General features: G+C 39.5%; 1 protein-coding gene across 23 annotated transcripts in view; it reads right to left on the reverse strand.

Annotated features, from left to right (window-relative positions):
- Window positions 1-4,292: 4,292 nt before the first annotated feature.
- LOC117498622 overlaps window positions 4,293-26,915 on the reverse strand; it is a 39,198-nt gene continuing 16,575 nt past the window's right edge. For 3 of the 23 annotated variants that reach the window (XM_034150829.1, XM_034150830.1, XM_034150828.1), the window contains exons 13-22: window positions 9,444-9,567; window positions 8,850-9,154; window positions 8,693-8,747; window positions 7,578-7,610; window positions 7,213-7,413; window positions 6,618-6,922; window positions 6,461-6,515; window positions 5,345-5,377; window positions 4,980-5,180; window positions 4,294-4,679 (exon numbers count right to left, since the gene is read on the reverse strand). In XM_034150829.1, coding sequence (XP_034006720.1) covers window positions 4,399-4,679; window positions 4,980-5,180; window positions 5,345-5,377; window positions 6,461-6,515; window positions 6,618-6,922; window positions 7,213-7,413; window positions 7,578-7,610; window positions 8,693-8,747; window positions 8,850-9,154; window positions 9,444-9,567 — 1,593 coding nt within the window. In that variant the 3' untranslated portion in view covers window positions 4,294-4,398. Of the gene's footprint in view, window positions 4,680-4,979; window positions 5,181-5,344; window positions 5,378-6,460; window positions 6,516-6,617; window positions 6,923-7,212; window positions 7,414-7,577; window positions 7,611-8,692; window positions 8,748-8,849; window positions 9,155-9,443; window positions 9,645-9,808; window positions 9,842-10,923; window positions 10,979-11,079; window positions 11,170-13,041; window positions 13,257-13,547; window positions 13,749-13,912; window positions 13,946-14,688; window positions 14,740-26,915 lie in introns of all 23 variants that reach the window. The other 20 variants (XM_034150818.1, XM_034150817.1, XM_034150833.1 and 17 more) reach the window with 18 other exon arrangements.

Genomic DNA, 26,915 nt, shown 5'->3' on the forward strand with positions numbered 1-26,915 from the left:
ACTTAGTGTCCACCAACCACGTGAATATCCATATAAAATATATCAAGGCTTTAATAAGCTTCAATATACAGTAGAGGTTCAAATAAAACTTACTTCTAAAACTGATTGCGATTCAATTTTCCTGCCATAACAATGAGGTTACATTTAAGATACAGTACAATTAATGTAAATTAATCCAAAAACCTTATAACGTTTGTTGGATTCCTATAGTTTTTTTAAATTATCAGAGTGTATTATTCATTTGGGTCAACACTATTCTTGAACTATTTACGTCAAAAATATACATGTTCCAGCTTCATGATGTTATGTCATATAAACAATATCTAAAAAGGACTTCAGACAAAGTGATTGCACCTGCTGTAACGAGTTTATAGAAAGTATTAAGTATATCGTCTTCACACATAAACTCTGGGAAACAAATCTTTAGAAGTAATTGCAGCAAGAATTAACATTCATGCATGAAAACCAAATATACTGTGCTGCTCATTTTATTCTAATATTTTCAAAAATAATTACATTTCTGGCGTATGTATGTATTCGAAAGGTAATCTTTTGGCAAATGACTAAGCTTTGTTGCACTCTTTAATCACTTACTTTACATTCATGTCATAATACAGTTATAGAGAAACCACAGTAGCAACTGGAGAAATCTTACACAGAGATAAATAATTGGACTACAAATTAGTAGCCAACCTCTCTTCTCAAAAAGGAGAATACAATTAAGTTTTCAGATTATGGTAGAAGAGTAAAATCAAAACTGTCTGATAAATCACATTTTGACTGCTTGACTTGTGTTGTTAGTGATCCATTACACTTTGTTGTTTTACTTGAGAGGAAGACATATCATTGTTGCTCGCACCAACACTGCCAAATCTAAAGTTAAGTTGTTAAGATAATCTATAATACACGTGTTATTCATTTAGTTTACAGGAAAAAGGCCCATCTATAGGCAATCAGCTGAAGTCTTCACCAGCAGTTGGATACATTAGCATGTGTGGTAGCTGCTAAATAAGGTCATGAACTCAAATTAAATGGAAATTGGGCGAAGAAGCCCCCGCCCGTCTTGATTTTGTCAGATTTTCCAGAATGTCCAGCAGCCCAGTGGCGGAGCCAGGACATTTTCAGTGGGGTGGCCAGCATGGAACCAGTGATCATTTTGGGGTGGCATTGAAATCACTATTATATGAACATAAAAATACATCTCACTATAAATAAGGGGTTATTTAAGGCACCTACAACACACCTCTACATTATTTGGGATTAAGCTAGTGGTGGAATAGATCAAATAATATTCAGTATATCCAACTATCTTTTTCTTATTCCCACAGGCAAAGTAACAAAGAAGCTTACATTATACAAATGTAGTGCAATATATAGACTGTTTAGCTTATGGTGATCAGCAGCACTATGAGCTCATTCTCTCAGGAATACACACACATAATTTAAATAAGAGTTTTTTTAATTCAATTATTGGTTAAGAATAAACATCTTAAAGTAAATAACAATAAACAATAGCCCTTAACCCTGTAAGGCCCCCGGTTGTAATTTTACAACATTTACAAGCTATCCAAAAAAGTCAGTAAATGTTTTTGTTTTTTTAAAAGACTACATTTACATAGTAAAAAAAAAAGGTCCTTTTGTTCAGCCTCACAATGCTATTGGGTAGTAAATGTTTAAGTAAAAGAAAGTAAATTATTATTTAAAATGGACTACGCTTAGCTAACAGACTAATTTCCACCACTCATTGACCACACCCACCTTTTCTCTTGAAAAACTGGGTGACATACTGTCGCCCTTTAGTCCCTCTCTCTAATCTTTCTCTCCTTTCTTTTCTTTTCGAAAGCCTGACTTTGTGAGTCGTTGAGACATCGTACACACGTAAGTACTAGCATCCCTGCACCTAACATGCTCTCCTCTCTGCTAGAAACTTTAAAGTGCCGTTTGGAGGCGGAGGCGGGACCAAACCATTACATGTACAGGGATGCAAACTTGTCACCTTTCGGCGAAATTCGCCATTTTGAATCCAAAATAGGTCGTTTGTGTGATTCATGTAGATCTGCAATAAAAATATTTTGGGGTATGGGGGGGGGGGTCTGGGACCCGGAGTAATCTGTGGCCGCGAGCTGTTATGTGCCATCATGACACGCATGGTGTTCTTTTTTTATATATTATAATGAAGCGCGAGCTGTGTGCTCGAGTCTTCCTGCCTGTCGGCTCTGCTCATGGATGTATAATAAGGCTCTGCTGCTCCGCGATGATAGTCTAGCTTCAGCAGCTACATTACCTACGGTGCGTTCATTAATATTAACTGTGTGGTCCGGAGTTACTGTGGCACAGACTGGACCGCTGGTGAACAGCTGTTAGAACGGGCCGTTCAGGTGTTCAGAGCAGAGCTCCCTGTCGGAGCGGCAGGGCGTGATGTGCACTGAAAAGTTTTTCTCTCGCAATATTATCGTTGAGCTAGCTAACTAACATACATTGTCACTATCTGCTAACGTTAGCTTTCGTTTTCTAATAGTTTTTTTCATAGGCTATAAACGGAGGTGGTATAAGTATAGATCTTGTACTTGAGTAAAAGTAGAAGTACTCAGATCTTGTACTAGAGTAAAAGTAGAAGTACTCAGGTCTTGTACTTGAGTAAAAGTAGAAGTACCAGAATGTAGGAACAATCCTGCAATCAAAATGTTCCTCAAATAAAAGTACAAAAGTATCATCAAAATATAGTTAAAGTAGCGACAGTAAAAGTAGTCATTGTGCAGATTGGTCCATTTCAGAATAATATATATGATGTGTTTTATAATGATTGATCATGAAAGTGTTCTCAAAGCTGGTAAAGGTGCAGCTAGTTTGAATGACTTTGTATACTGCAGGGTAGCTTGTGAATTTACTCCAGGTGGAACTAAAGTCTGATTTAACACTTGATTATATTTCACATCATTCATCCAGATCTGTAAAGTAACTAAAGGGATTAAATACCATTTACCTCTGAACTGTAGAGGAGAAGAAGAACAAAGTAGCAAAACATTGAAATACTTAAATAAAGTACAAGTATCTCAAAATTGTACCCAAGTATAGTACTTGAGTGTATGAACTTATGGCGCATTTCCACTACACGGTCGGCCTCGGCCACACTCGGTACGGCTCGGTACGGCTTGGCCGCGTTGGGCCTTAACAGGGCCGACTCACTTCATGCTGCGCTTCCATTACAGTTTAGGAACTGGGGTAGTTACTATAGTAACGCAGTGTAGGCGGAGCCGTGACGTCATCTTCAATGAGAAATCCAGAAACACAACACAGCCGTTAGCTGTGAGCACTCAGAGCTCACAGCTCCTTATATATGTTCAGAAACTCGACAAAAGTTAAACAAGTACACACCACAGACTGCCTGTGTCATGGTGAATACAGTCGCTGCTTTATTTATGTCTGTATAGGCCGTTGTTGTGAGTGTGGACGGTCGGGGCATATACTGCGTTAGCTTAGCCAATCTCCATCTAGAAAAACACGAATTTTAAAAGGTTTTTCGCCTGCCGTCTGTCTGCAGACTTGACAAAGCATTAATTCATGGTTTTTACTAACCGGTATCAGTATGTTGTTACTTCGGCATCATTTTGAAACGTGTATTACAATTAAATCACGGTCAAATATGTACATCTTGTTGTAGTTCTAGCCCTCTTGCCAGCGCTCCTCTCTCTAGTTTAGCATACTCAGCCCGACTCAGCCCTGTTTGTTGGCCCCGATAGAACCACAATTTTCTAGGGCCAGAAAAGAGGGGAAAAAGTGGCCCCGCGCCGTGCCGCGCCGGAACGAGGCCTAGTGGAAGCACAACCAAAAAAGGGGACGGCACGACACGGCACGCTTAAAGCGAGCTACGCGCTGCAATGGAAATGCGCCATTAGTTACTTTACACCACTGGCTATAAAGATATAAAGACTAAGCCTTGAACAGAGGCATGAAAATACATTTTCAAAATGCTCAACAGTGCTGCCAAAATTATAAACTGACTGTTACACAATTAAAATAAATGCTTTTATATATTTCTATTAGATGTGACTCTTTGGCGTTTCTGTTATTATTAACTGCTTTAGTTGTTCTGACTGCTAAAATCCTCTGTTATTCCTCATTTTAAAGCCGATATTCCGTGGGGTCGGGGGGCTCGGATCCTTGTCACCTTTTTCATACCTGATGAGTTTGCATCCCTGCATGTAAATAGAAGGGGGTGTACAGAGGCTTTGGATAATTAACTTTTGGAAGAAAATAAGTTAAATGAATTTTAAGTTTAGTGAGTACATTATCAATATAACGTTATATTAATGTTAATTATTGATGAATGATGAAAGGTTACTTAAACATTTTTTTCTTAATGTTCTAAAATGGTTTGGGCCCCCGTGGTGAGGGTGTTTAGTGTAGCCAACGGGGTGTCCAGGATGCCCACTCCCAGCTACCCGGCAGCTCCGCCACTGCAGCAGCCACAACCTGGGCATTTGTAATGGGGATCTCTTTTAAATATTTTGTTATCTCGCAAACAACAGCTCCATTTTCTCCACAGTTGAGTAATCCATGTTTCGTCTCGTGGAAGAAAACGTTGACTTGCAGCTGAACGTTAGCTCCTTGTTGCACATTTGGAATGAACTTGGCCTCATATGCGTGGTGCATCAAAACCAGAATGACAGGTTTATCGCCTGAGGACACAAAAAGAGAGGAGGACAAATGAGATCATTAGGGAGGAAAATGGTAGATTAAAGCTCTAAATGTAAAGTTTGGTGTGGAAAGCAATCCTAAGAAATTATAAATGATAATCAAAACATGTAGCTTATATGTTTAATTATAAATATCAATATACTGTATATTCCTTAATAAAAACATCAATATTTTTGATAACCTGACTATGCTTACACAGGTAAGAAAGAACCTTTATGTGAATACAAATGTAGAAGCCATTTCCATTCAGTATGAACAGGCTGAAACAAATGTTCCCTTACCTTTAACATCTCTCATGGCTGACTCAACATCTGGCCCCATGCGATAAACGATGGGGCAGAAGACAATAGTGACGTCGTAGTCGTCGCTGTTGCTTTGAACAAGATCAAACTGATCCTTAACGTCCTTCTTCACTTTCTCCATCAGTTGAACATGGGCATCAAAGGTTGTCCCGGTAACAACCATCTGGTACACCAATTTGGCTGTTGGGAGGAAAATGGATGTAAATATCAAAGAGATTAATACACAAACATAACTTGAGAGAACCTACACTAGAATAAAATGATGTGTTTTGCTATGCAGTTCCAAAACAATCGTTAAAACAAATTTGAACATCTGAGTTTCTAACTATCCAACTATGACTCATCTTTCCATTTATTCACAACCTTGGAGGGCTCTTCTGATGAGAAAAAACAGCAACATCAATTAGTCAGGTTCATTCACAATATCATTCAAAAGTTTGTGATCTCCTTCCATTAAAGCTTGATTGGACACAGTGAAATGGCTGAGAGGACTACTTTATATTACTTTACTCTAAGGTTGGAGAGAGTATGCTTTACACACAGATCTTCTTTTTATTATGAAATGTTTGCAAAAAAAGTCATGTTTTCCATGAAGAACTAACACTGTTTCTCACAACAGAAATAGATGCTTAGTCTTACAGGTTAGCACTCAGTATAACATCATCAGTGAACATGAACTGAAAATGCTATGGACAAACAAATCACAGTTTATCCCTATTTCATTTGACCACAGTAGACCCAAAGAGGAACAATTTCCCCAAACATCCGGTTGTGGCTAAAAATGACTTGACTGTCACATACGCTCTTCTGAACTGATAAACAATTTAAAATCGAAGGGTCTTTGGAGGGAAATGTGGTAACAAACAGTTATCTCCCTTGTCAGGCAAACTCTGAGACCATCAGCTTTGTAGAAGATGTACTCATTGAATTGTTTTTCTTTTGCTATTTCAATATAAATAATACATTTGTGTCTGAATTATAATTTTGGGGATTTTTCAATAAAACAAATGATTCCAAACTTTCTACCAGTCATGTAGAATTTGAAAAAACTCTGCTGTTGTAAACATGAACAAACATTGACATGAGAAAATTCTTGAAGAAGAAACATTTCAAAATCAACTCCAAAAGGGACATTCATTTTGGGTTATAAGCTCAAAGTGTTCTACTTATACATTAGACCAACCATGGATAGGGTATTTCCGTGTGTCAAAGACAATGTCAAGGAAATAGCATAATTAAATTACTGACAAAAAAATAAACCATATAGATTTGATTAACTGAGCACATATGTCTGCTAAGGTGGACAGATGTTTACCCTTTACCCAGTAGGCCAAAGTCTGGGATGACATACTCTAAACTCAAAGTTCAGTGACAAGCATTTCCAGGGCTTTTCACCGTACCAAAATAGCAAGTATGTGCCAAATGTGAAAGTGAAAGGGATGTTAAAAGGCTGTACATACCCTTGGAAGGGATGCCGTTATTCACCCCTGTGGGGGGGGGCTGTTTAACGGGCTTCTGAAACAAAAATGTTATATTACAGAAATATTGAATGACTTAATTAAGGCCTAGTTTCTATGTAGCCTCTATTAAATCTCACATTTTAGTTTGAAAGCTCACCTGATTTGAGGGTGTTTGGTGTGGCCAACGGGGTGGACAGCATGCCGACTCCCAGCCACCCGGCAGCTCCGCCACTGCAGCAGCCACAACCTGGGCATTTGTAATGGGGATCTCTTTTAAATGTTTTATTATCTCGCAAACAACAGCTCCATTTTCTCCACAGTGGAGAAGTCCATGTTTTGTCTCGTGGAAGAAAACGTTGACTTGCAGCTGAACGTTAGCTCCTTGTTGCACATTTGGAATGAACTTGGCCTCATATGCGTGGTGCATCAAAACCAGAATGACAGGTTTATTGCCTGAGGACACAAAAAGAGAGGAAGGACAAATGAGATCATTAGGGAGGAAAATGGTAGATTAAAGCTCTAAATGTAAGGTTTGGTGTGGAAAGCAATCCTAAGAAATGATAAATGATAATCAAAACATGTAGCTTACATGTTTAATTATAAATACCAATATAGGTATATTCCTTAATAAAAACATCAATATTTTGGTAACCTGACTATGCTTACACAGGTAAGAAAGAACCTTTATGTGAATACAAATGTAGAAGCCATTTCCATTCAGTATGAACAGGCTGAAACAAATGTTCCCTTACCTTGAACGTCTCTCATGGCTGACTCAACATCTGGCCCCATGCGAGAAACGATGGGGCAGAAGACAATAGTGACGTCGTAGTCGTTGCTGTAGCTTTGAACAAGATCAAACTGATCCTTTACGTCCTTCTTCACTTTCTCCATCAGTTGAACATGGGCATCAAAGGTTGTCCCGGTAACAACCATCTGGTACATCAATTTGGCTGTTGGGAGGAAAATGGATGTAAATATCAAAGAGATTAATACACAAACATAACTTGAGAGAACCTACACTAGAATGAAATGATGTGTTTTGCTATGCAGTTCCAACAAAATTGTTAAAACAAATTTGAACATCTGAGTTTCTAACTATCCAACTATGACTCACCTTTCCATTTATTCACAACCTTGGAGGGCTCTTCTGATGAGAAAACCAGCAACATCAATTAGTCAGGTTCATTCACAATATCATTCAAAAGTTTGTGATCTCCTTCCATTAAAGCTTGATTGGACACAGTGAAATGGCTGAGAGGACTACTTTATATGACTTTACTCTAAGGTTGGAGAGAGTATGCTTTACACACAGATCTTCTTTTTATTATGAAATGTTTGCAAAAAAAGTCATGTTTTCCATGAAGAACTAACACTGTTTCTCACAACAGAAATAGATGCTTAGTCTTACAGGTTAGCACTCAGTATAACATCATCAGTGAACATGAACTGAAAATGCTATGGACAAACAAATCACAGTGTATCCCTATTTCATTTGACCACAGTAGACCCAAAGAGGAACAATTTCCCCAAACATCCGGTTGTGGCTAAAAATGACTTGACTGTCACATACGCTCTTCTGAACTGATAAACAATTTAAAATCGAAGGGTCTTTGGAGGGAAATGTGGTAACAAACAGTTATCTCCCTTGTCAGGCAAACTCTGAGACCATCAGCTTTGTAGAAGATGTACTCATTGAATTGTTTTTCTTTTGCTATTTCAATATAAATAATACATTTGTGTCTGAATTATAATTTTGGGGATTTTTCAATAAAACAAATGATTCCAAACTTTCTACCAGTCATGTAGAATTTGAAAAAACTCTGCTGTTGTAAACATGAACAAACATTGACATGAGAAAATTCTTGAAGAAGAAACATTTCAAAATCAACTCCAAAAGGGACATTCATTTTGGGTTATAAGCTCAAAGTGTTCTACTTATACATTAGACCAACCATGGATAGGGTATTTCCGTGTGTCAAAGACAATGTCAAGGAAATAGCATAATTAAATTACTGACAAAAAAATAAACCATATAGATTTGATTAACTGAGCACATATGTCTGCTAAGGTGGACAGATGTTTACCCTTTACCCAGTAGGCCAAAGTCTGGGATGACATACTCTAAACTCAAAGTTCAGTGACAAGCATTTCCAGGGCTTTTCACCGTACCAAAATAGCAAGTATGTGCCAAATGTGAAAGTGAAAGGGATGTTAAAAGGCTGTACATACCCTTGGAAGGGATGCCGTTATTCACCCCTGTGGGGGGGGGCTGTTTAACGGGCTTCTGAAACAAAAATGTTATATTACAGAAATATTGAATGACTTAATTAAGGCCTAGTTTCTATGTAGCCTCTATTAAATCTCACATTTTAGTTTGAAAGCTCACCTGATTTGAGGGTGTTTGGTGTGGCCAACGGGGTGGACAGCATGCCGACTCCCAGCCACCCGGCAGCTCCGCCACTGCAGCAGCCACAACCTGGGCATTTGTAATGGGGATCTCTTTTAAATGTTTTATTATCTCGCAAACAACAGCTCCATTTTCTCCACAGTGGAGAAGTCCATGTTTTGTCTCGTGGAAGAAAACGTTGACTTGCAGCTGAACGTTAGCTCCTTGTTGCACATTTGGAATGAACTTGGCCTCATATGCGTGGTGCATCAAAACCAGAATGACAGGTTTATTGCCTGAGGACACAAAAAGAGAGGAGGACAAATGAGATCATTAGGGAGGAAAATGGTAGATTAAAGCTCTAAATGTAAGGTTTGGTGTGGAAAGCAATCCTAAGAAATGATAAATGATAATCAAAACATGTAGCTTACATGTTTAATTATAAATACCAATATAGGTATATTCCTTAATAAAAACATCAATATTTTGGTAACCTGACTATGCTTACACAGGTAAGAAAGAACCTTTATGTGAATACAAATGTAGAAGCCATTTCCATTCAGTATGAACAGGCTGAAACAAATGTTCCCTTACCTTGAACGTCTCTCATGGCTGACTCAACATCTGGCCCCATGCGAGAAACGATGGGGCAGAAGACAATAGTGACGTCGTAGTCGTTGCTGTAGCTTTGAACAAGATCAAACTGATCCTTTACGTCCTTCTTCACTTTCTCCATCAGTTGAACATGGGCATCAAAGGTTGTCCCGGTAACAACCATCTGGTACATCAATTTGGCTGTTGGGAGGAAAATGGATGTAAATATCAAAGAGATTAATACACAAACATAACTTGAGAGAACCTACACTAGAATGAAATGATGTGTTTTGCTATGCAGTTCCAACAAAATTGTTAAAACAAATTTGAACATCTGAGTTTCTAACTATCCAACTATGACTCACCTTTCCATTTATTCACAACCTTGGAGGGCTCTTCTGATGAGAAAACCAGCAACATCAATTAGTCAGGTTCATTCACAATATCATTCAAAAGTTTGTGATCTCCTTCCATTAAAGCTTGATTGGACACAGTGAAATGGCTGAGAGGACTACTTTATATGACTTTACTCTAAGGTTGGAGAGAGTATGCTTTACACACAGATCTTCTTTTTATTATGAAATGTTTGCAAAAAAAGTCATGTTTTCCATGAAGAACTAACACTGTTTCTCACAACAGAAATAGATGCTTAGTCTTACAGGTTAGCACTCAGTATAACATCATCAGTGAACATGAACTGAAAATGCTATGGACAAACAAATCACAGTGTATCCCTATTTCATTTGACCACAGTAGACCCAAAGAGGAACAATTTCCCCAAACATCCGGTTGTGGCTAAAAATGACTTGACTGTCACATACGCTCTTCTGAACTGATAAACAATTTAAAATCGAAGGGTCTTTGGAGGGAAATGTGGTAACAAACAGTTATCTCCCTTGTCAGGCAAACTCTGAGACCATCAGCTTTGTAGAAGATGTACTCATTGAATTGTTTTTCTTTTGCTATTTCAATATAAATAATACATTTGTGTCTGAATTATAATTTTGGGGATTTTTCAATAAAACAAATGATTCCAAACTTTCTACCAGTCATGTAGAATTTGAAAAAACTCTGCTGTTGTAAACATGAACAAACATTGACATGAGAAAATTCTTGAAGAAGAAACATTTCAAAATCAACTCCAAAAGGGACATTCATTTTGGGTTATAAGCTCAAAGTGTTCTACTTATACATTAGACCAACCATGGATAGGGTATTTCCGTGTGTCAAAGACAATGTCAAGGAAATAGCATAATTAAATTACTGACAAAAAAATAAACCATATAGATTTGATTAACTGAGCACATATGTCTGCTAAGGTGGACAGATGTTTACCCTTTACCCAGTAGGACAAAGTCTGGGATGACATACTCTAAACTCAAAGTTCAGTGACAAGCATTTCCAGGGCTTTTCACCGTACCAAAATAGCAAGTATGTGCCAAATGTGAAAGTGAAAGGGATGTTAAAAGGCTGTACATACCCTTGGAAGGGATGCCGTTATTCACCCCTGTGGGGGGGGGCTGTTTAACGGGCTTCTGAAACAAAATGTTATATTACAGAAATATTGAATGACTTAATTAAGGCCTAGTTTCTATGTAGCCTCTATTAAATCTCACATTTTAGTTTGAAAGCTCACCTGATTTGAGGGTGTTTGGTGTGGCCAACGGGGTGGACAGCATGCCGACTCCCAGCCACCCGGCAGCTCCGCCACTGCAGCAGCCACAACCTGGGCATTTGTAATGGGGATCTCTTTTAAATGTTTTATTATCTCGCAAACAACAGCTCCATTTTCTCCACAGTGGAGAAGTCCATGTTTTGTCTCGTGGAAGAAAACGTTGACTTGCAGCTGAACGTTAGCTCCTTGTTGCACATTTGGAATGAACTTGGCCTCATATGCGTGGTGCATCAAAACCAGAATGACAGGTTTATTGCCTGAGGAACACAAAAAGAGAGGAGACAAATGAGAATCAAATTAGGGAGGAAAATGGTAGATTAAAGCTTTACATTATCCTCTTCAGAAGAAGACTGCACAGGCATAGTTCACCATCTTTAACACGTTTGTTTGAGGCTAAAACAATGGTGTGGTAATGGAAAGGTTTTTGTTTGAGACAAGCAACATTGTAAAAGTGGAAATAAAAGCAGTTGATGGTCTCTGTATCTAAAACTTAAAATAGATCAGATTCTTTGAAAGGTAAATATTAAAACCACAATTGAATAAGCTTTTTTTTTTTAAGACAATAAAGGTGTTATCACTTTGCGTTGATTTAGCTCAATAAACCCCTAATGTATTCCTCCTGGTTGACTTGTATATAAATATACTTGAATAACAAAAACGTTTTTTTATTAGTTGATGGTCTAACAACTGCAAGTTAAAGAAGCTGGGATTTCATTGGAGTCTTCCTTACACTACTCACAACATATCAGTATGTGTTTAACTCTAAGATGATAGTATCGGATGTTCAGTTGTGAGCATGTATTAGGCTACATCAACAGAAATGAAACAATTCTCATTTCATGAACAAAAGCCTTAGAATCCAAGAATTTATTTGACATTTTTATTTCATGACTGCTCCTCTGCATGTGACTTACATTATTGGATGCTCAGTTTTGATGGCTGCATTTTACCACCAACCACGTGAATATCCATATAAAATATATCAAAGCTTAAATAAGCTTCGATAGTTTAAATAAAACTTACCTCTAAAACTGATTGCGATTCAATTTCCCTGCCACAACAATGAGGTTACATTTAAGATACAAAGAATGTTAATTAATCCAAAAACCGTATCATAACGTTTGTTAGATTCCTATAGGTTTTTTTTAATTATCAGTGTATTATTCATTTGGGTCAACACTATTCTTGAACTATTTATGTCAATAAGATACATGTTCCAGCTTCAGGATGTTATGTCATATAAACTATATCTAAAAAAGGACTTCAGACAAAGTGATTGCACCTGCTGTAACGGCAGTTTATAGAAAGTATTAAGTATATCGTCATCACACATAACATATACTCTGGGAAACAAATCTTTAGAATTAATTGCTATTGCTGCTATTAATATGCACCAAGAATTAACATTCATGCATTAAAACCAAATATACTGTGCTGCTCATTTTATTCTAATATTTGCAGCAATAATTACATTTCTGGCGTATGTATGTATTCGAAAGGTAATCTTTTGGCAAATGACTAAGCTTTGTTGCACTCTTTAATCACTTACTTTACATTCATGTCATAATACAGTTATAGAGAAACCACAGTAGCAACTGGAGAAATATTACACAGAGATATAAATAATTGCACTACAAATTAGTAGCCAACCTCTCTTCTCAAAAAGGAGAATACAATTAAGTTTTCAGATTATGGTAGAAGAGTAAAATCAAAACTGTCTGATAAATCACATTTTGACTGCTTGACTTGTGTTGTTAGTGATCCATTACACTTTGTTGTTTTACTTGAGAGGAAAACATATCATCGTTGCTCGCACCAACACTGCCAAATCTAAAGTCAAGTAAATTAATCTTTGGAGGTAAAAGGCCCAAATGCCCACGCCTTGATTTGGTCCGATATTCCAGAATGTCCAGCAGCCACAACCTGGGCATTTGGAATGGGGATCTCTTTTAAATATTTTGTTATCTCGCAAACAGCAGCTCCATTTTCTCTACAGTGGAGCAGTCCATGTTTCGTCTCGTGGAAGAAAACGTTGACTTGCAGCTGAACGTTAGCTCCTTGTTGCACATTTGGAATGAACTTGGTCTCATATGCGTGGTGCATCAAAACCAGAATGACAGGTTTATCACCTGAGGACACAAAAAGAGAGGAGGACAAATGAGATCATTAGGGAGGAAAATGGTAGATTAAAGCTCTAAATGTAAAGTTTGGTGTGGAAAGCAATCCTAAGAAATGATAAATGATAATCAAAACATGTAGCTTATATGTTTAATTATAAATACCAATATACTGTATATTCCTTAATAAAAAGATCAATATTTTTGGTAACCTGACTATGCTTACACAGGTAAGAAAGAACCTTTATGTGAATACAAATGTAGAAGCCATTTCCATTCAGTATGAACAGGCTGAAACAAATGTTCCCTTACCTTTAACGTCTCTCATGGCTGACTCAACATCTGGCCCCATGTGAGAAACGATGGGGCAGAAGACAATAGTGACGTCGTAGTCGTCGCTGTTGCTTTGAACAAGATTAAACTGATCCTTTACGTCCTTCTTCACTTTCTCCATCAGTTGAACATGGGCATCAAAGGTTGTCCCGGTAACAACCATCTGGTACACCAATTTGGCTGTTGGGAGGAAAATGGATGTAAATATCAAAGAGATTAATACACAAACATAACTTGAGAGAACCTACACTAGAATAAAATGATGTGTTTTGCTATGCAGTTCCAAAACAATCGTTAAAACAAATTTGAACATCTGAGTTTCTAACTATCCAACTATGACTCACCTTTCCATTTATTCACAACCTTGGAGGGCTCTTCTGATGAGAAAAAACAGCAACATCAATTAGTCAGGTTCATTCACAATATCATTCAAAAGTTTGTGATCTCCTTCCATTAAAGCTTGATTGGACACAGTGAAATGGCTGAGAGGACTACTTTATATTACTTTACTCTAAGGTTGGAGAGAGTATGCTTTACACACAGATCTTCTTTTTATTATGAAATGTTTGCAAAAAAAGTCATGTTTTCCATGAAGAACGAACACTGTTTCTCACAACAGAAATAGATGCTTAGTCTTACAGGTTAGCACTCAGTATAACATCATCAGTGAACATGAACTGAAAATGCTATGGACAAACAAATCACAGTTTATCCCTATTTCATTTGACCACAGTAGACCCAAAGAGGAACAATTTTCCCAAACATCCGGTTGTGGCTAAAAATAACTTGACTGTCACATACGCTCTTCTGAACTGATAAACAATTTAAAATCGAAGGGTCTTTGGAGGGAAATGTGGTAACAAACAGTTATCTCCCTTGTCAGGCGAACTCTGAGACCATCAGCTTTGTAGAAGATGTACTAATTTAATTGTTTTTCTTTTGCTATTTCAATATAAATAATACATTTGTGTCTGAATTATAATTTTGGGGATTTTTCAATAAAACACATGATTCCAAACTTTCTACCAGTCATGTAGAATTTGAAAAAACTCTGCTGTTGTAAACATGAACAAACATTGACATGAGAAAATTCTTGAAGAAGAAAAATAAATAGATTTACTTTTCGGTGGTGGTTGTTGATCAGAAGTGTCCTTCCTATCATCGGAGGAACCTGTTTTTGGAAAGCATAAATGTACTTACTGACTACATATCTTATAGCGTTTGATTTCAACATCAACTCCAAAAAGGACATTCATTTTGGGTTATAAGCTCAAAGTGTTCTACTTATACATTAGACCAACCATGGATAGGGTATTTCCGTGTGTCAAAGACAATGTCAAGGAAATAGCATAATTCAATTACTGACAACAAAATAAACCATATAGACTTGATTAACTGAGCACATATGTTTGCTAAGGTGGACAGATGTTTACCCTTTACTCAGTAGGCCAAAGTCTGGGATGACATACTCTAAACTCAAAGTTCAGTGACAAGCATTTCCAGGGCTTTTCACCGTACCAAAATAGCAAGTATGTGCCAAATGTGAAAGTGAAAGGGATGTTAAAAGGCTGTACATACCCCTGGAACGGTTGCCCCTGTGGGGTGAATAACGGCAACGGGCTTCTGAACGGGCTTCTGAAACAAAACGGGCTTCTGAAACAAAAATGTTATATTACAGAAATATTGAATTACTTAATTAAGGCCTAGTTTCTATGTAGCCTCTATTAAATCTCACATTTTAGTTTGAAAGCTCACCTGATTTTGTATCATTTCAAAGATCCTCCTTCTCAGTTTTAAGTTCTTTGGTCCAGGAAACAGCTGATTCAGTTCTTCTTGAGTCAGTGACCAGATGTCTGAGTCGCTGCATAAATCTGCCTCTGAAACAACATGGTTTATTGTATCCCTGCTTTTAAAGGTCCCATGTCATGCTTTTCTAGTTATTACCCGTCCCCTTGTGTGTTATGAAGGTTTTTATGCATGTAAACGGTCTGCAGAGTCACAAACCCTCAAAGTACACCCTGTAGCGAGTAAAACTATAACTCTGAAAAGACCTGTCTATGCTGCCTCAGAACGCCTCGTTGGAGATTTCTCTTTTTCTTCCTGGGTACAGTGACGTGCCCATACCGAAATGGACCCATCCGTGGAGCTTGTCACACACACACACTCTCTCAGCGGCGAAACTGTGACGCGCTGGGGGGGTGTGTGCTAGTGGAGCCTCGCAGCGGTGAAACTGTGGCGTGCTTACACTGTAGGTACGCTGCTTTTGGGGGTGCGGGGGGGCCCGTTAAACAGCCCCCCCCCACAGGGGTGCGGGTGCGGGTGCTAGTGGAGCCTCGCAGATGGGGGTGCTGCAGCCCCCTCAGCAACCCCCCCTTCCCGTGTCCATTCGCTATGTCTCGCAGATCCCACACAGCAAGCAGGAAATGAACCCAGCTCACACTGTCCGCTCCTCGCAACGTCCCGCCAACACAGCACCCAGACCCCACGCAGCATTCTCATCTGTTTGTCATTACTGGTGTCATTTTCTGGTTGCTAACAAACGCCATTGTAACACATAATCACTGATGTTCCGCTGTTACGGTGGTGGACTCATCAGAACAGAATGGGCGAGCTGACTAATCAGAGCACAATGGGCTCATGGGGAGGGGGGCAGGAGCTCCAACAAGGCGTTTAGGACAGAGAGTGAATACACATGCTCAACAGAGATGCTGTTTGAGAAACCAATGTGATTTTGGAAAATTGCACAATATAAATCTATTCTAGTAGACCTCAACAATGAAATTATGATCAGTAGAAATGGCCATGTCATGGGACCTTTAAAACTGAAAAATAGTACTATAACTATGCTAATGGTTTATTGTCAATAGTCACCCTCTATAAAATGGCCACTTACCTTGCAGAACTTTAGCAACATCCTGGTGTTCCTCCTTTATTTTCTCCAGTAAATCTGACATGACTTCACCTGCAGGGAAACAAAACAGACAGGCAGATTCAACACATGGATTCCATGACAGTGACAGTGGTTTTGAAAGGGTGTAACTCTCCTTTGGAAAGTGGTTTGGTCTTTATTGATAAAGATTCATAGAAACATGTACGAAGATATCAAGTGGAAGAGTGTGAGATTCACCGTCTGCTCCTTCAGGACAGTAATCATTGCGGGGCTTCGTCACATTCGTGACTGATTCCTGGTTTGGCTGACTCTGGATGTTTGCCAGAGAACAAATGCGACCATCAAGGAAACTCTGCACATCCTTCATGTGGGTCTGCATCTCCTTCAGGATAGGGAGGTTATCAACCAAGACCCCGTTGTCTGTTAGAGCATCTGAGAAGGAATCGGGTTGTGCTTGTAAGGATTTGGATTGCAATATTAACAGTTACTTATATTTCCTATCATTGTACACAAAACAAAATGGCAAGTGTGTGCCAATGTGAAAGTGAAAGTATTGTTTGAAATCACCTGAGATGTCTTTCATTTCTCTTAGAAGCTGAACAACAGACTTCTAAAACATAAGAAAATATATTATTCAAAATAAAGAATGATTTAGTGATTCGTTTTAATCTGTCATCTTTAATAAAATGTAACAATTTAAATGTTCAGCTCACCTGTTTGTGTATTATATCAAAGATGGTCCTCCTCAGTTTGATGTCCTTTTTTTCAGGAAACAGCTGATGCAGTTCTGCTCCAGTCAGTGACCGGATGTCAGAGTCGCTGCGTAAACCTGCGTCTGAAACAACACGGTTTGTTTTATCTATGCTTTTAAAACTGAAACATAGTACTATAACTATGCTAATGGTTTATTTTCAATAGTCACCCTCTATAAAATGGCCACTTACCTTGCAGAACTTTAGCAACATCCCGGTGTTCCTCCTTTATTTTCTCCAGTGAATCTGACATGACTTCACCTGCAGGGAAACAAAACAGACAGGCAGATTCAACACATGGATTCCAATGTAAATACTGAAGTCATATCTTATTTTTCTTGTGAAATATTTGGATACAAACCTACCTGAAGTGCTGACAAGCTCAATTCGAAAGACGAAGATTGTGAGAGGAAAACGAAAGTAATCTCTGATGTGATCGAAGCACACGATATGTGCTTGATTTCAATTATTTGGTAAATTATTAAAAGATGTAGATAACGTTATCCGTCAATCAATCAACTAAAACAATAGAATATTCTAGAAAGTATTTCCACTCTACCTTCGTAGTTCGCATACAATACCCTCCGTCAGCGCTGAGCCGAAAGTTAAAGTTAAAGTTAAACGATGTTTACTTATAAGGAGCCTCAAACTGTGATTGGTCGCTGGAGCAGCGTGATTGACACATCTGAAGTCCCGCCCTCTGAAACCCATTGTTGACATTTATTACGCATTACTCTCTATGGCAGAGTTGTCCAAACTATGGGGCCAATGGGCCAACTGCGGCCCATTGTCCATTTTGAAATGGTCATCAGCAAATTCTAAAAGTATAATGAAATATGGCCCCAACTTGTGCTTGACTTATGTTGAACTTTAAGAAATGAGTTGCCAACCATTTTTATAACAACATTAAATGAAACCCTATGGAAATCTGTGAATGCTGTTTGTTTTCTTAAAGCATATTCATGTATCAAGCATAATTGACCTACATTTATAACTTAACTTATTAGGCAATATACCTCACCTGAGGGGCCCAGCCCTTCCTACGTTTTTCTGTATGCGGCCCTCAGTGTATTATAATGTTCTGGCATCTATATCTACAGAGAGAGGAGATCATTTTGTTTGCTATGTGGTGGCTAGGGTTGGAAGGATAACTTTAAAAATGTAATGCGTTACAATTACTAGTTAACTGTAAAAAAAAAAAAAGTCATAGTAAAAGTAATATATAAAGAAATCTGAGTATCACAGTATAAAAGTAATGTAACCTGATTACTTTATGTTACTTTTGGATAACTTCAAATTCAAATGTAATACAAATAAATACAAGATAAAAGAAATATCGGTAAGATGTGTTTTCATTTAGCATAGTGTGTGACCTTAAAAAATAAGAAACCAAGAAATGTAGTATCAAAAAGGTGTCCTCCTATAATTTAGGCTATGGGATTACGAATAGCATAGTTTACAAATGCTGTTTTGCTGGGGGGCAACAGGGGCCAGTGCATGCAGGAAAAATAACAACACTTGTCATCTCCGACCAGCGGCTGTTCCCTTTTTAATTCAAGTAACATTCAAGCCTAGACGTTGAGAGACTAAAAATCCCAAAACCACAGGATATTGTTGCTGTAATCTGAAAGAAGAGAAACCCTCAGCCTGGGATGCAGAGACCCGGATGTACAGTAGAGATTCAACTATTCAGTGCCTTACAGTATATTCAGTGTTGCAGCAAATACTGTTTATGTCATTTCATTTAATTGTAACTTAGTAACTTAAACAAGTACTGTAAATATAAAAAAGTACTACTGAAACAAAGAACTGTAACTTAAAGTTACTGTAATAAATACCTGTACAGAACAAATACCAATTTCATATTTATTTTACACAATTACTTTAAACTGTCTTTGTCTTTTTTAACCCGCGTTTATTGTGCCCCTCTCAAAAGAATAACTACCACCCCTCCCCCTGTAAAATTGGTCTAGAACCGCCACCGCTAATAATAACATAATAGTTTTGAGTCTGTGGTGATTTGTGTTCACATTGTTTGCTGAGCTGTCGATATCTCGTTCAACTCAATGTTTTACAGTAGCCTAATCTGTTCACCTGCAGGTTGGTACAGCTAAACTCAGAGGTAGAGACACAAACAACATGTTAAGGTAAGTTTAGCTTTACATTATCCTCTTCAGAAGAAGACTGCACAGGCATAGTTCACCATCTTTAACACGTTTGTTTGAGGCTAAAACAATGGTGTGGTAATGGAAAGGTTTTTGTTTGAGACAAGCAACATTGTAAAAGTGGAAATAAAAGCAGTTGATGGTCTCTGTATCTACTGTAAAACTTAAAATAGATCAGATTCTTTGAAAGGTAAATATTAAAACCACAATTGAATAAGCTTTCTTTTTTTTAAGACAATAAAGGTGTTATCACTTTGCGTTGATTTAGCTCAATAAACCCCAAATGTATTCCTCCTGGTTGACTTGTATATAGATATACTTGAATAACAAAAACGTTTTTTTATTAGTTGATGGCCTAACAACTGCAAGTTAAAGAAGCTGGGATTTCATTGGAGTCTTCCTTATACTACTCACAAAATATCAGTAGTTATGTGTTTAACTCTAAGATGTTAGTATCGGTGTTACGTGCCGTAGTGTGTGTGTGTGTCTTTCTCTCTCTCCCTCTGATTCTCCAGGTGCAGCCTGATTGTCTCCAGGTGCAGCCTCTCTCCCAGGTGCTCCCAATCCCCAATCAGGGCCTTCCTTAAAGGACCTGAGGAAGGCTGCAGTGGCCTCTCTCTTTCTCCTCTGGCTGCACGGGTGCAGCACGGCGTCTTGGGTCTCTGTGTGGGACCTGTTTGTCTATTATTTAGTGATGACGAGATGAAGCCTCATGAAGCTTTGAAGCTTTCCAGCAAATCGGTTCGCTAAAAGGTTCATCTCATGAAGCTTCATCATGGGCTTCATGTGCTCACAAGACCCCCTGTTGGTGAACAGGTGTAAAACAGCCACATATTATTTGTAATCTTTGACATACTAAAAATACTGGAAATAATGATACAAAAAGGTAAAAGATGTCAAATGTATTTGTCATCCTGTATGAACAGAATTTTACACCAGTAAGTGTTTTAAAATGACTGTATATAATAATAAAAACAATGTGTCAATATAGTATCTTGTTGTTACATCTATACATAAATAAATGTAAATGTCTGCTGCCTTCTATAAAGACAAAAGAAGCAATATATGTTCGAAAACTGGAAAAGAACAAGGGTTTAACTTGCCAGAGGGCAGTGAATATGCTTGTGTAACTTGCCAGAGGGCAGTGAATATGCTTGTGTAACTTGCAGAGGCCAGTGAATGTGCTTGTGTGACTTTGCAGAGGCCAGTGAAAATGCTTGTGATACATGGAACAATTTTATTGGTTTTTGTTTAAAAACAATATTTTTTCCACACTTTTCGGGCTTAGGCGATTTCTTTTCTTGGACACAACTTCTCCTGCCTTTGAAAATACCCTTTCACACGGGACTGAGGAAGCAGGTGTGCACAAGAAAGTGACAGCAAGTGTATATAAGTTTGGATACACATGTCTTTGTGTCTGCCAGTAGTTCAGAGGGTCCTCCAAGCGTCCGATATTTGGTTCAGCCAGGTACCGCTGGACTTCAACAGTTGCGTCAGCTGTTGGATTCTTGGTCTTTCTGGACAGCTTTACAGTCCGATCCAATTTTTGCCAGAGTTTGTTTCCTGAAAAGTATACACAGAGAGTGTCAGTGGATGTTGTAGTAATTACTTCAAATTGATTTAAAATTAATAAAATTACCTGGGATTTCTTGTTCAGGTTGAGATGTGGATGGATTTTCTTCTGGCTGCACATCTTCAGGTGTTCGGATCAGTGCACCACATTCAGCCACAAGCCTTTTTGTGGCTTCTGCAGCTTTTGAAGGGCTAAAAAACCCGATCAATTTGAACCTAGGGTCCAGTAGTGTTGCCAATGACATTATGCTCATTGATTGGAGTGTGTGGAGCCTCTCTCTTAGCTGCCTTAATAGGTGTTCTCCCATTTCTTTTGCCACTGCTTCTGCAGTTTTTGCCATCTCCTCTTGAAGCATTTGCTCCAGCATTTTGAGGAGGGGCACAACCTTGGACCCGGATACATTTTTCTCCTCAGACAGCTCAATGGTGGCATCATTGAATCCGGACAGCAGAGAGAGGCACCCACTTATGGTGGTGAACTCGGCAGAGGTCAGTGTGGTGATGTCAGTGTTCAAGCTGGCTAATGCCGCACCAACTGGCTCTCTGAGGTCCACCAGACGTTGCAGCATGTGATATGTGCTGTTCCAGCGGGTCTCCACCTCTTGCAGGAGCTTCAGTGTGGGCCTTCCCATTTGCCTTTGCACCGATACAAGCTTCTCCTTTAACACACAATTAAAGATTTATTTAATTGTCAAAGTAGCAGTAACAAACATAGCATTATGATTATTATTAATTATTAACCAATTTAAGAAAGGTCAAAGCACATACCTTAGCAAGGGTGCTGCTCCTGAAAAATCCCACCAGTTTTCTTGACTTGGCCCGGATATCACTCAGCACAGGGGTCATGTCAAGAGATTTTTTGACAATCAAATTCAGTGTATGTGCAATGCATATTGCATGACGTAGCTTTAAGTGTTTGCCACAGGAGATCATATTGGCTGCACCATCCGTCACAAGGCAAGTGACCTTGTCTGTGATTCCCCATTCCTCCATGAGGGAGGTTTTCACTCTGGCCAGGTTTTCAGCAGTGTGTGTTTGGGGAAATTGTTGGACCCCTAACAACACAGAATTAAGACGTGTGTTGTCGTCAACAAAGTGGCAGGTTACAGCCAGATAGGCATCCATATTGATGGAGGTCCACATGTCAGAGGTCAAGCTCACTGCAACCACCTTCTGCATGTCAGCTATGGCCTTGCTCCTTTCTAGAGCATACTTGGCCTCCACCATAGCCTTAACAGCCTAAAAGAGGGGATGGTTAATTCACTGGTTAATTGTCAAATGCCATGAAAAAATAAACAATTTTGCTCTATACATGAAGTCTTACACACCTGTCGCTTGGGGATGACATAGTTTGGATCCAATAAGGCCACAAATGCCCTGAATCCCACATCCTCCACAACACTGAATGGCTGTGTATCCTTCACAATCAGGTTGACCAAGGCCTCATCCAGATCCTGTTTTCTGGTAGGCCTGGTACCTGGGGGGGGGGGGGGGTAAGCTGTGTTAAGAATGAGTATCTTGTAACTTTCTTTTATTTGCATGATAAAGTGAAGTTAACATGGTTAAATTATAGTATATTATAGTATATTATTCCAAAATATTAAATGACAAACCTTGAGCAGGTCCACCTGCATCACCTGCATGTCCCTCCTTCATCTCATGCATGGCACGATAATGCCTTAGCATGGATGAAGTATTGTTACTGTACCCCAGTTCCCTGGAGCACAATAAACACTTCACCTTTGAATGAAATAGAAAAAGTAAAAAAATGAACCATACAAAATCTAACATAATACATTGTTGTAATAAACCATGTATGCAAACCTTACCTTATTGTGTGAAATCTGATCAAAGTATTCCCACATAGGGGAAGTCTTTCTCTTCTTAGCTGGCTCCATTCTAACTTTGCAAGTAGCAAAAATATCGTACAACCAAAACTGGCAAAACGACAAGTGTTTTCCTCTCACAAGGATCACACATCTTGAATCGAATCCCATGGCTTTTTATCTGTCAGAAGCTCGCGCCAAGATCTGAATCGCTTCCTGAAGCAGTCACGTGGTATCGACAAACGAGGCTTCGTTTGTCATCGATGACGTCACTGGCCCCCAAATGATACAAGCCTCGACACAGGCTTCACAGAAAGCTTCGGCGATTACTCGACACACGCTCCGAAGCCTCGGCTTCATCTCGTCATCACTACTATTATTGTTGGATTAAATCTCATGTTGTGAAAAAAGAGATCAGTTTCCTCTCTTTTTTCTCGTGCTGGTCGTTCTGTGTTTTGTTACTCCCCTTCGTACCCCTAGATTTTGGAGGGAACGTAACAAATGGGGGCTCGTCCGATCTTTGAGACAAAGAGTGAGTATCTGTTTGTGGTTTAGCGTTGATATTGTGTTTGGTAGCATTGGCTGTGAAGTATCTTGCTGTTTAAAAGCTTCCTCAGTTTAGATAGGGGAGTGTCTAGCTGGGCTGAATCAGTCTTTCCTTCAGGCACTCATTTTTTATTTTGCCTTTTTTATTTTCGGGGTAATCCTGGGTGGGGATGTTTGCCTTTAAAGTCCCTCGAGCCCGGCACGCTCCAGAAGATAATTAGGTAAGTTTGGTAGGCAGGATCTGGGGAAGTTTGTTAAAAAAATTTTTTTTTAAAAATTGTAAGTAGCTGTTGATAAGGATGGCTTTTGTTTTGGAGCAGTTTGTGGCCAGTCCTACTGTGGGTCAGCTAGACTGGTGTAGGAAGGTTGATTTGCGGTTAGTTGCTGACCATTTTCACGTTTCTGTCTCCTCTGCTCTTGTTAAAAGTGAACTCAAGGCTACTTTGCTAACTGGACTAGTTGAACAGGGGGTTTTTGAGTCTGCCTACTTTAGTGGAATCTCCTGGAACGGTGGCCGGGGCTGTAGCAGCAGTATCTCATGGTGGAGGCCGCGTTGGTGTTACTCCTGGTGTTCAGAGTGCTACGGAACAGGCAAAACTTTTCAACATGCCTCAGTTTGACTCGTTTTCGGCAGGGTCCTCACCTACGGGGTCTAAATTAGATGCCAGGGTAAAAGTGCGTATGGCTCGTGGGAGAAGGAGGAGCGTGATAGGGATTTTCAGCTCAGGAGGGAGCTGGAGATCAGGAAGTTGGAGGCAGACACTGCTGTCCTGATGCGTCAGTTAGAGCTCTGGGGGGGGTGATTCTGCCGTTACATCTTCTGGTCCTGCTGCCTCCTTCGACGTGAGTAGGCATATTTCTTTGGTCCCTGTGTTTCGTGAATCAGAGGTGGAGATCTATTTTGGTGCATTTGAGCGCATTGCTGCTGCTCTGCGCTGGCCAGAAGACGTGTGGGCTATTCTTTTACAGTGTAAGCTAGTCGGCAAGGCTCAAGAGGCTTGCTCTTCTCTTTCTGTCGAGGATAGTTTAGTGTATGAGAATGTTAAAGGTGCAATTCTCAGGGCATATGAGCTTGTGCCTGAGGCCTACAGGCAGCGTATTCGCGGCCTGAAGAAAACTTCTGGCCAAACTTACGTGGACTTCGCGAGGGAGAAGAAAGTCCTCTTTGACAGGTGGTGTAGAGCTTGTAAAGCTGATGACATTACTTCAGTGTATGAGCTGATGATGTTAGAGGAGTTTAAAAACGGTGTACCTGAGCGTACGGTAGTCTACCTGAACGAGCAGAAAGTAACTACACTTCAGCAGGCTGCCACTCTGGCAGACGAGTTTGCACTGATACACAAGAGCGGTTTTTTTCAGCGAGACACTTATCGTAGAGCTCCTGACAATTACGTTCCCTGTTCCAGTGTTGGATCCCAGGCTAAACAGAGCTTGTTTTTTTTGTCATGACCCAGGTCATGTGATAGCAGACTGTGCTGCTTTGAAGCGAGTGCGGGCAGCAGGTGGCAAGCAACCAAAAGGGGTGGGCTTGATTAAAACAGTGTGTCCTAGTGGTCAGACCACTGTTAAAACGGGGCATGATGAGTGTTTTAAGCCGTTCATCTCCACTGCTTTTGTCTCTCTATCAGGGAAGGTGCAGGACCAGCGGCAGGTTACGGTGTTACGAGACAGTGGTGGTTCACAGTCATTCATTCTTGCCAGTGCTCTGCCCTTGAGTACTGAGTCCGCCTGTGATGCAAGTGCCGTGGTAAGAGGTATCGAAATGGGTTTTGTGCCCGCACCTCTCCACAATGTCCATATCCAGTCCAAACTGGCTACTGGTTTCTTCACAGTTGCCGTACTCCCCAGGTTTCCAATCGACGGTGTGGATTTCATAATGGGAAACGATATAGCCGGAGGTAAAGTGTATCCTACTCCAGAGGTTGTTGACATTCCAGTTCCTGGTGCTGTAGATGATAACCTATTGCTGACTCATCCGGAGGTATTTGCAGTTAGTGTTTTGACCAGAGCTCAGGCCCGTAAGCAGGCTCAGGATGTGGATTTGTCTGATTCTTGGCTTGTTTCTGCCCTATCTAATGACAGGTTGACCTCTGTTGATGGATTAGTGGAGGGTCCTCCAACAGTGTGTGATGGTGAAATGGAACCTATCGCTATTGCTCCAGAGGTGGCTATGCCTTTGACCCGTGAGGCGCTCATCACGGCACAGAGAGATGATCCTACCTTGATCAAGTGTTTCAACGCTGCTGAGAACCCTAATGAATGCAATAAGAAACAGTTGTTTTTTGTGGATGATGGGGTGCTGATGCGCCGGTGGGCTGACCAATCAAGTGATGCAGAAGTTGGTTCAGGTGTTGATTGGAACAGCATTTATCAGTTAGTGGTTCCTGTGAGTTGTCAGCAGCAGGTTCTGGCGTTAGCACATGAGCACTTGTGGTCTGGCCACTTAGGTGTGACTAAGACTTATGACCGGATCCTTCAACATTTCTTTTGGCCAGGATTGAAAGATGACGTAGTGTGTTTCTGTAGAACTTGTAGCACATGCCAGGTGGTGGGTAAACCAAATCAGGTAGTTCCCCCAGCGCCGTTGTGTCCTGTTCCGGCTATGGGTGCGCCTTTCGACCATATCATTGCTGACTGTGTCGGTCCGTTGCCGAAGACCAAGGCAGGTAATCAGTTTTTGCTGACTGTGATGTGTGTATCGACCCGTTTCCCTGAGGCAATCCCTTTGCGTAAAATCACTGCACCCGCCATCATTAAAGCACTGACCAAGTTTTTCACCACCTTTGGGTTGCCGAAGGTTGTGCAGACTGATCAGGGAACTAACTTCCTTTCCAAGATTTTTAGACAAACCTTGCAGTCATTGGGTGTTTCCCATTCAGTGTCTAGTGCCTACCATCCAGAATCAATTAGAGCTTCGATAGTTTAAATAAAACTTACCTCTAAAACTGATAGCGATTGAATTTTCCCTGCCAACAATGAGGTTACATTTAAGATACAAAGAATGTTAATTAATCCAAAAACCGTATCATAACGTTTGTTAGATTCCTATAGGTTTTTTTTAATTATCAGTGTATTATTCATTTGGGTCAACACTATTCTTGAACTATTTACATCAAAAAGATACATGTTCCAGCTTCAGGATGTTATGTCATATAAATATCTAAAAAGGACTTCAGACAAAGTGATTGCACCTGCTGTAACGACAGTTTATAGAAAGTATTAAGTATATCGTCATCACACATAACATAAACTCTGGGAAACAAATCTTTAGAATTAATTGCAGCAAAAATTAACATTCATGCATGAAAACCAAATATAATGTGCTGCTCATTTTATTCTAATATTTGCAGCAATAATTACATTTCTGGCGGATGTATGTATTCGAAAGGGAATCTTTTGGCAAATGACTAAGCTTTGTTGCACTCTTTAATCACTTCCTTTACATTCATGTCACAATACAGTAGAGAAACCACAGTAGCAACTGGAGAAATATTACAGAGATATAAATAATTGGACTACAAATTAGTAGCCAACCTCTCTTCTGAAAAAGGAGAATACAATTAAGTTTTCAGATTATGGTAGAAGAGTCAAATCAA

The sequence above is a fragment of the Trematomus bernacchii genome, unplaced genomic scaffold, assembly GCF_902827165.1.
Source record: "Trematomus bernacchii unplaced genomic scaffold, fTreBer1.1, whole genome shotgun sequence".
In the NCBI taxonomy this organism is placed as follows: domain Eukaryota; kingdom Metazoa; phylum Chordata; class Actinopteri; order Perciformes; family Nototheniidae; genus Trematomus; species Trematomus bernacchii.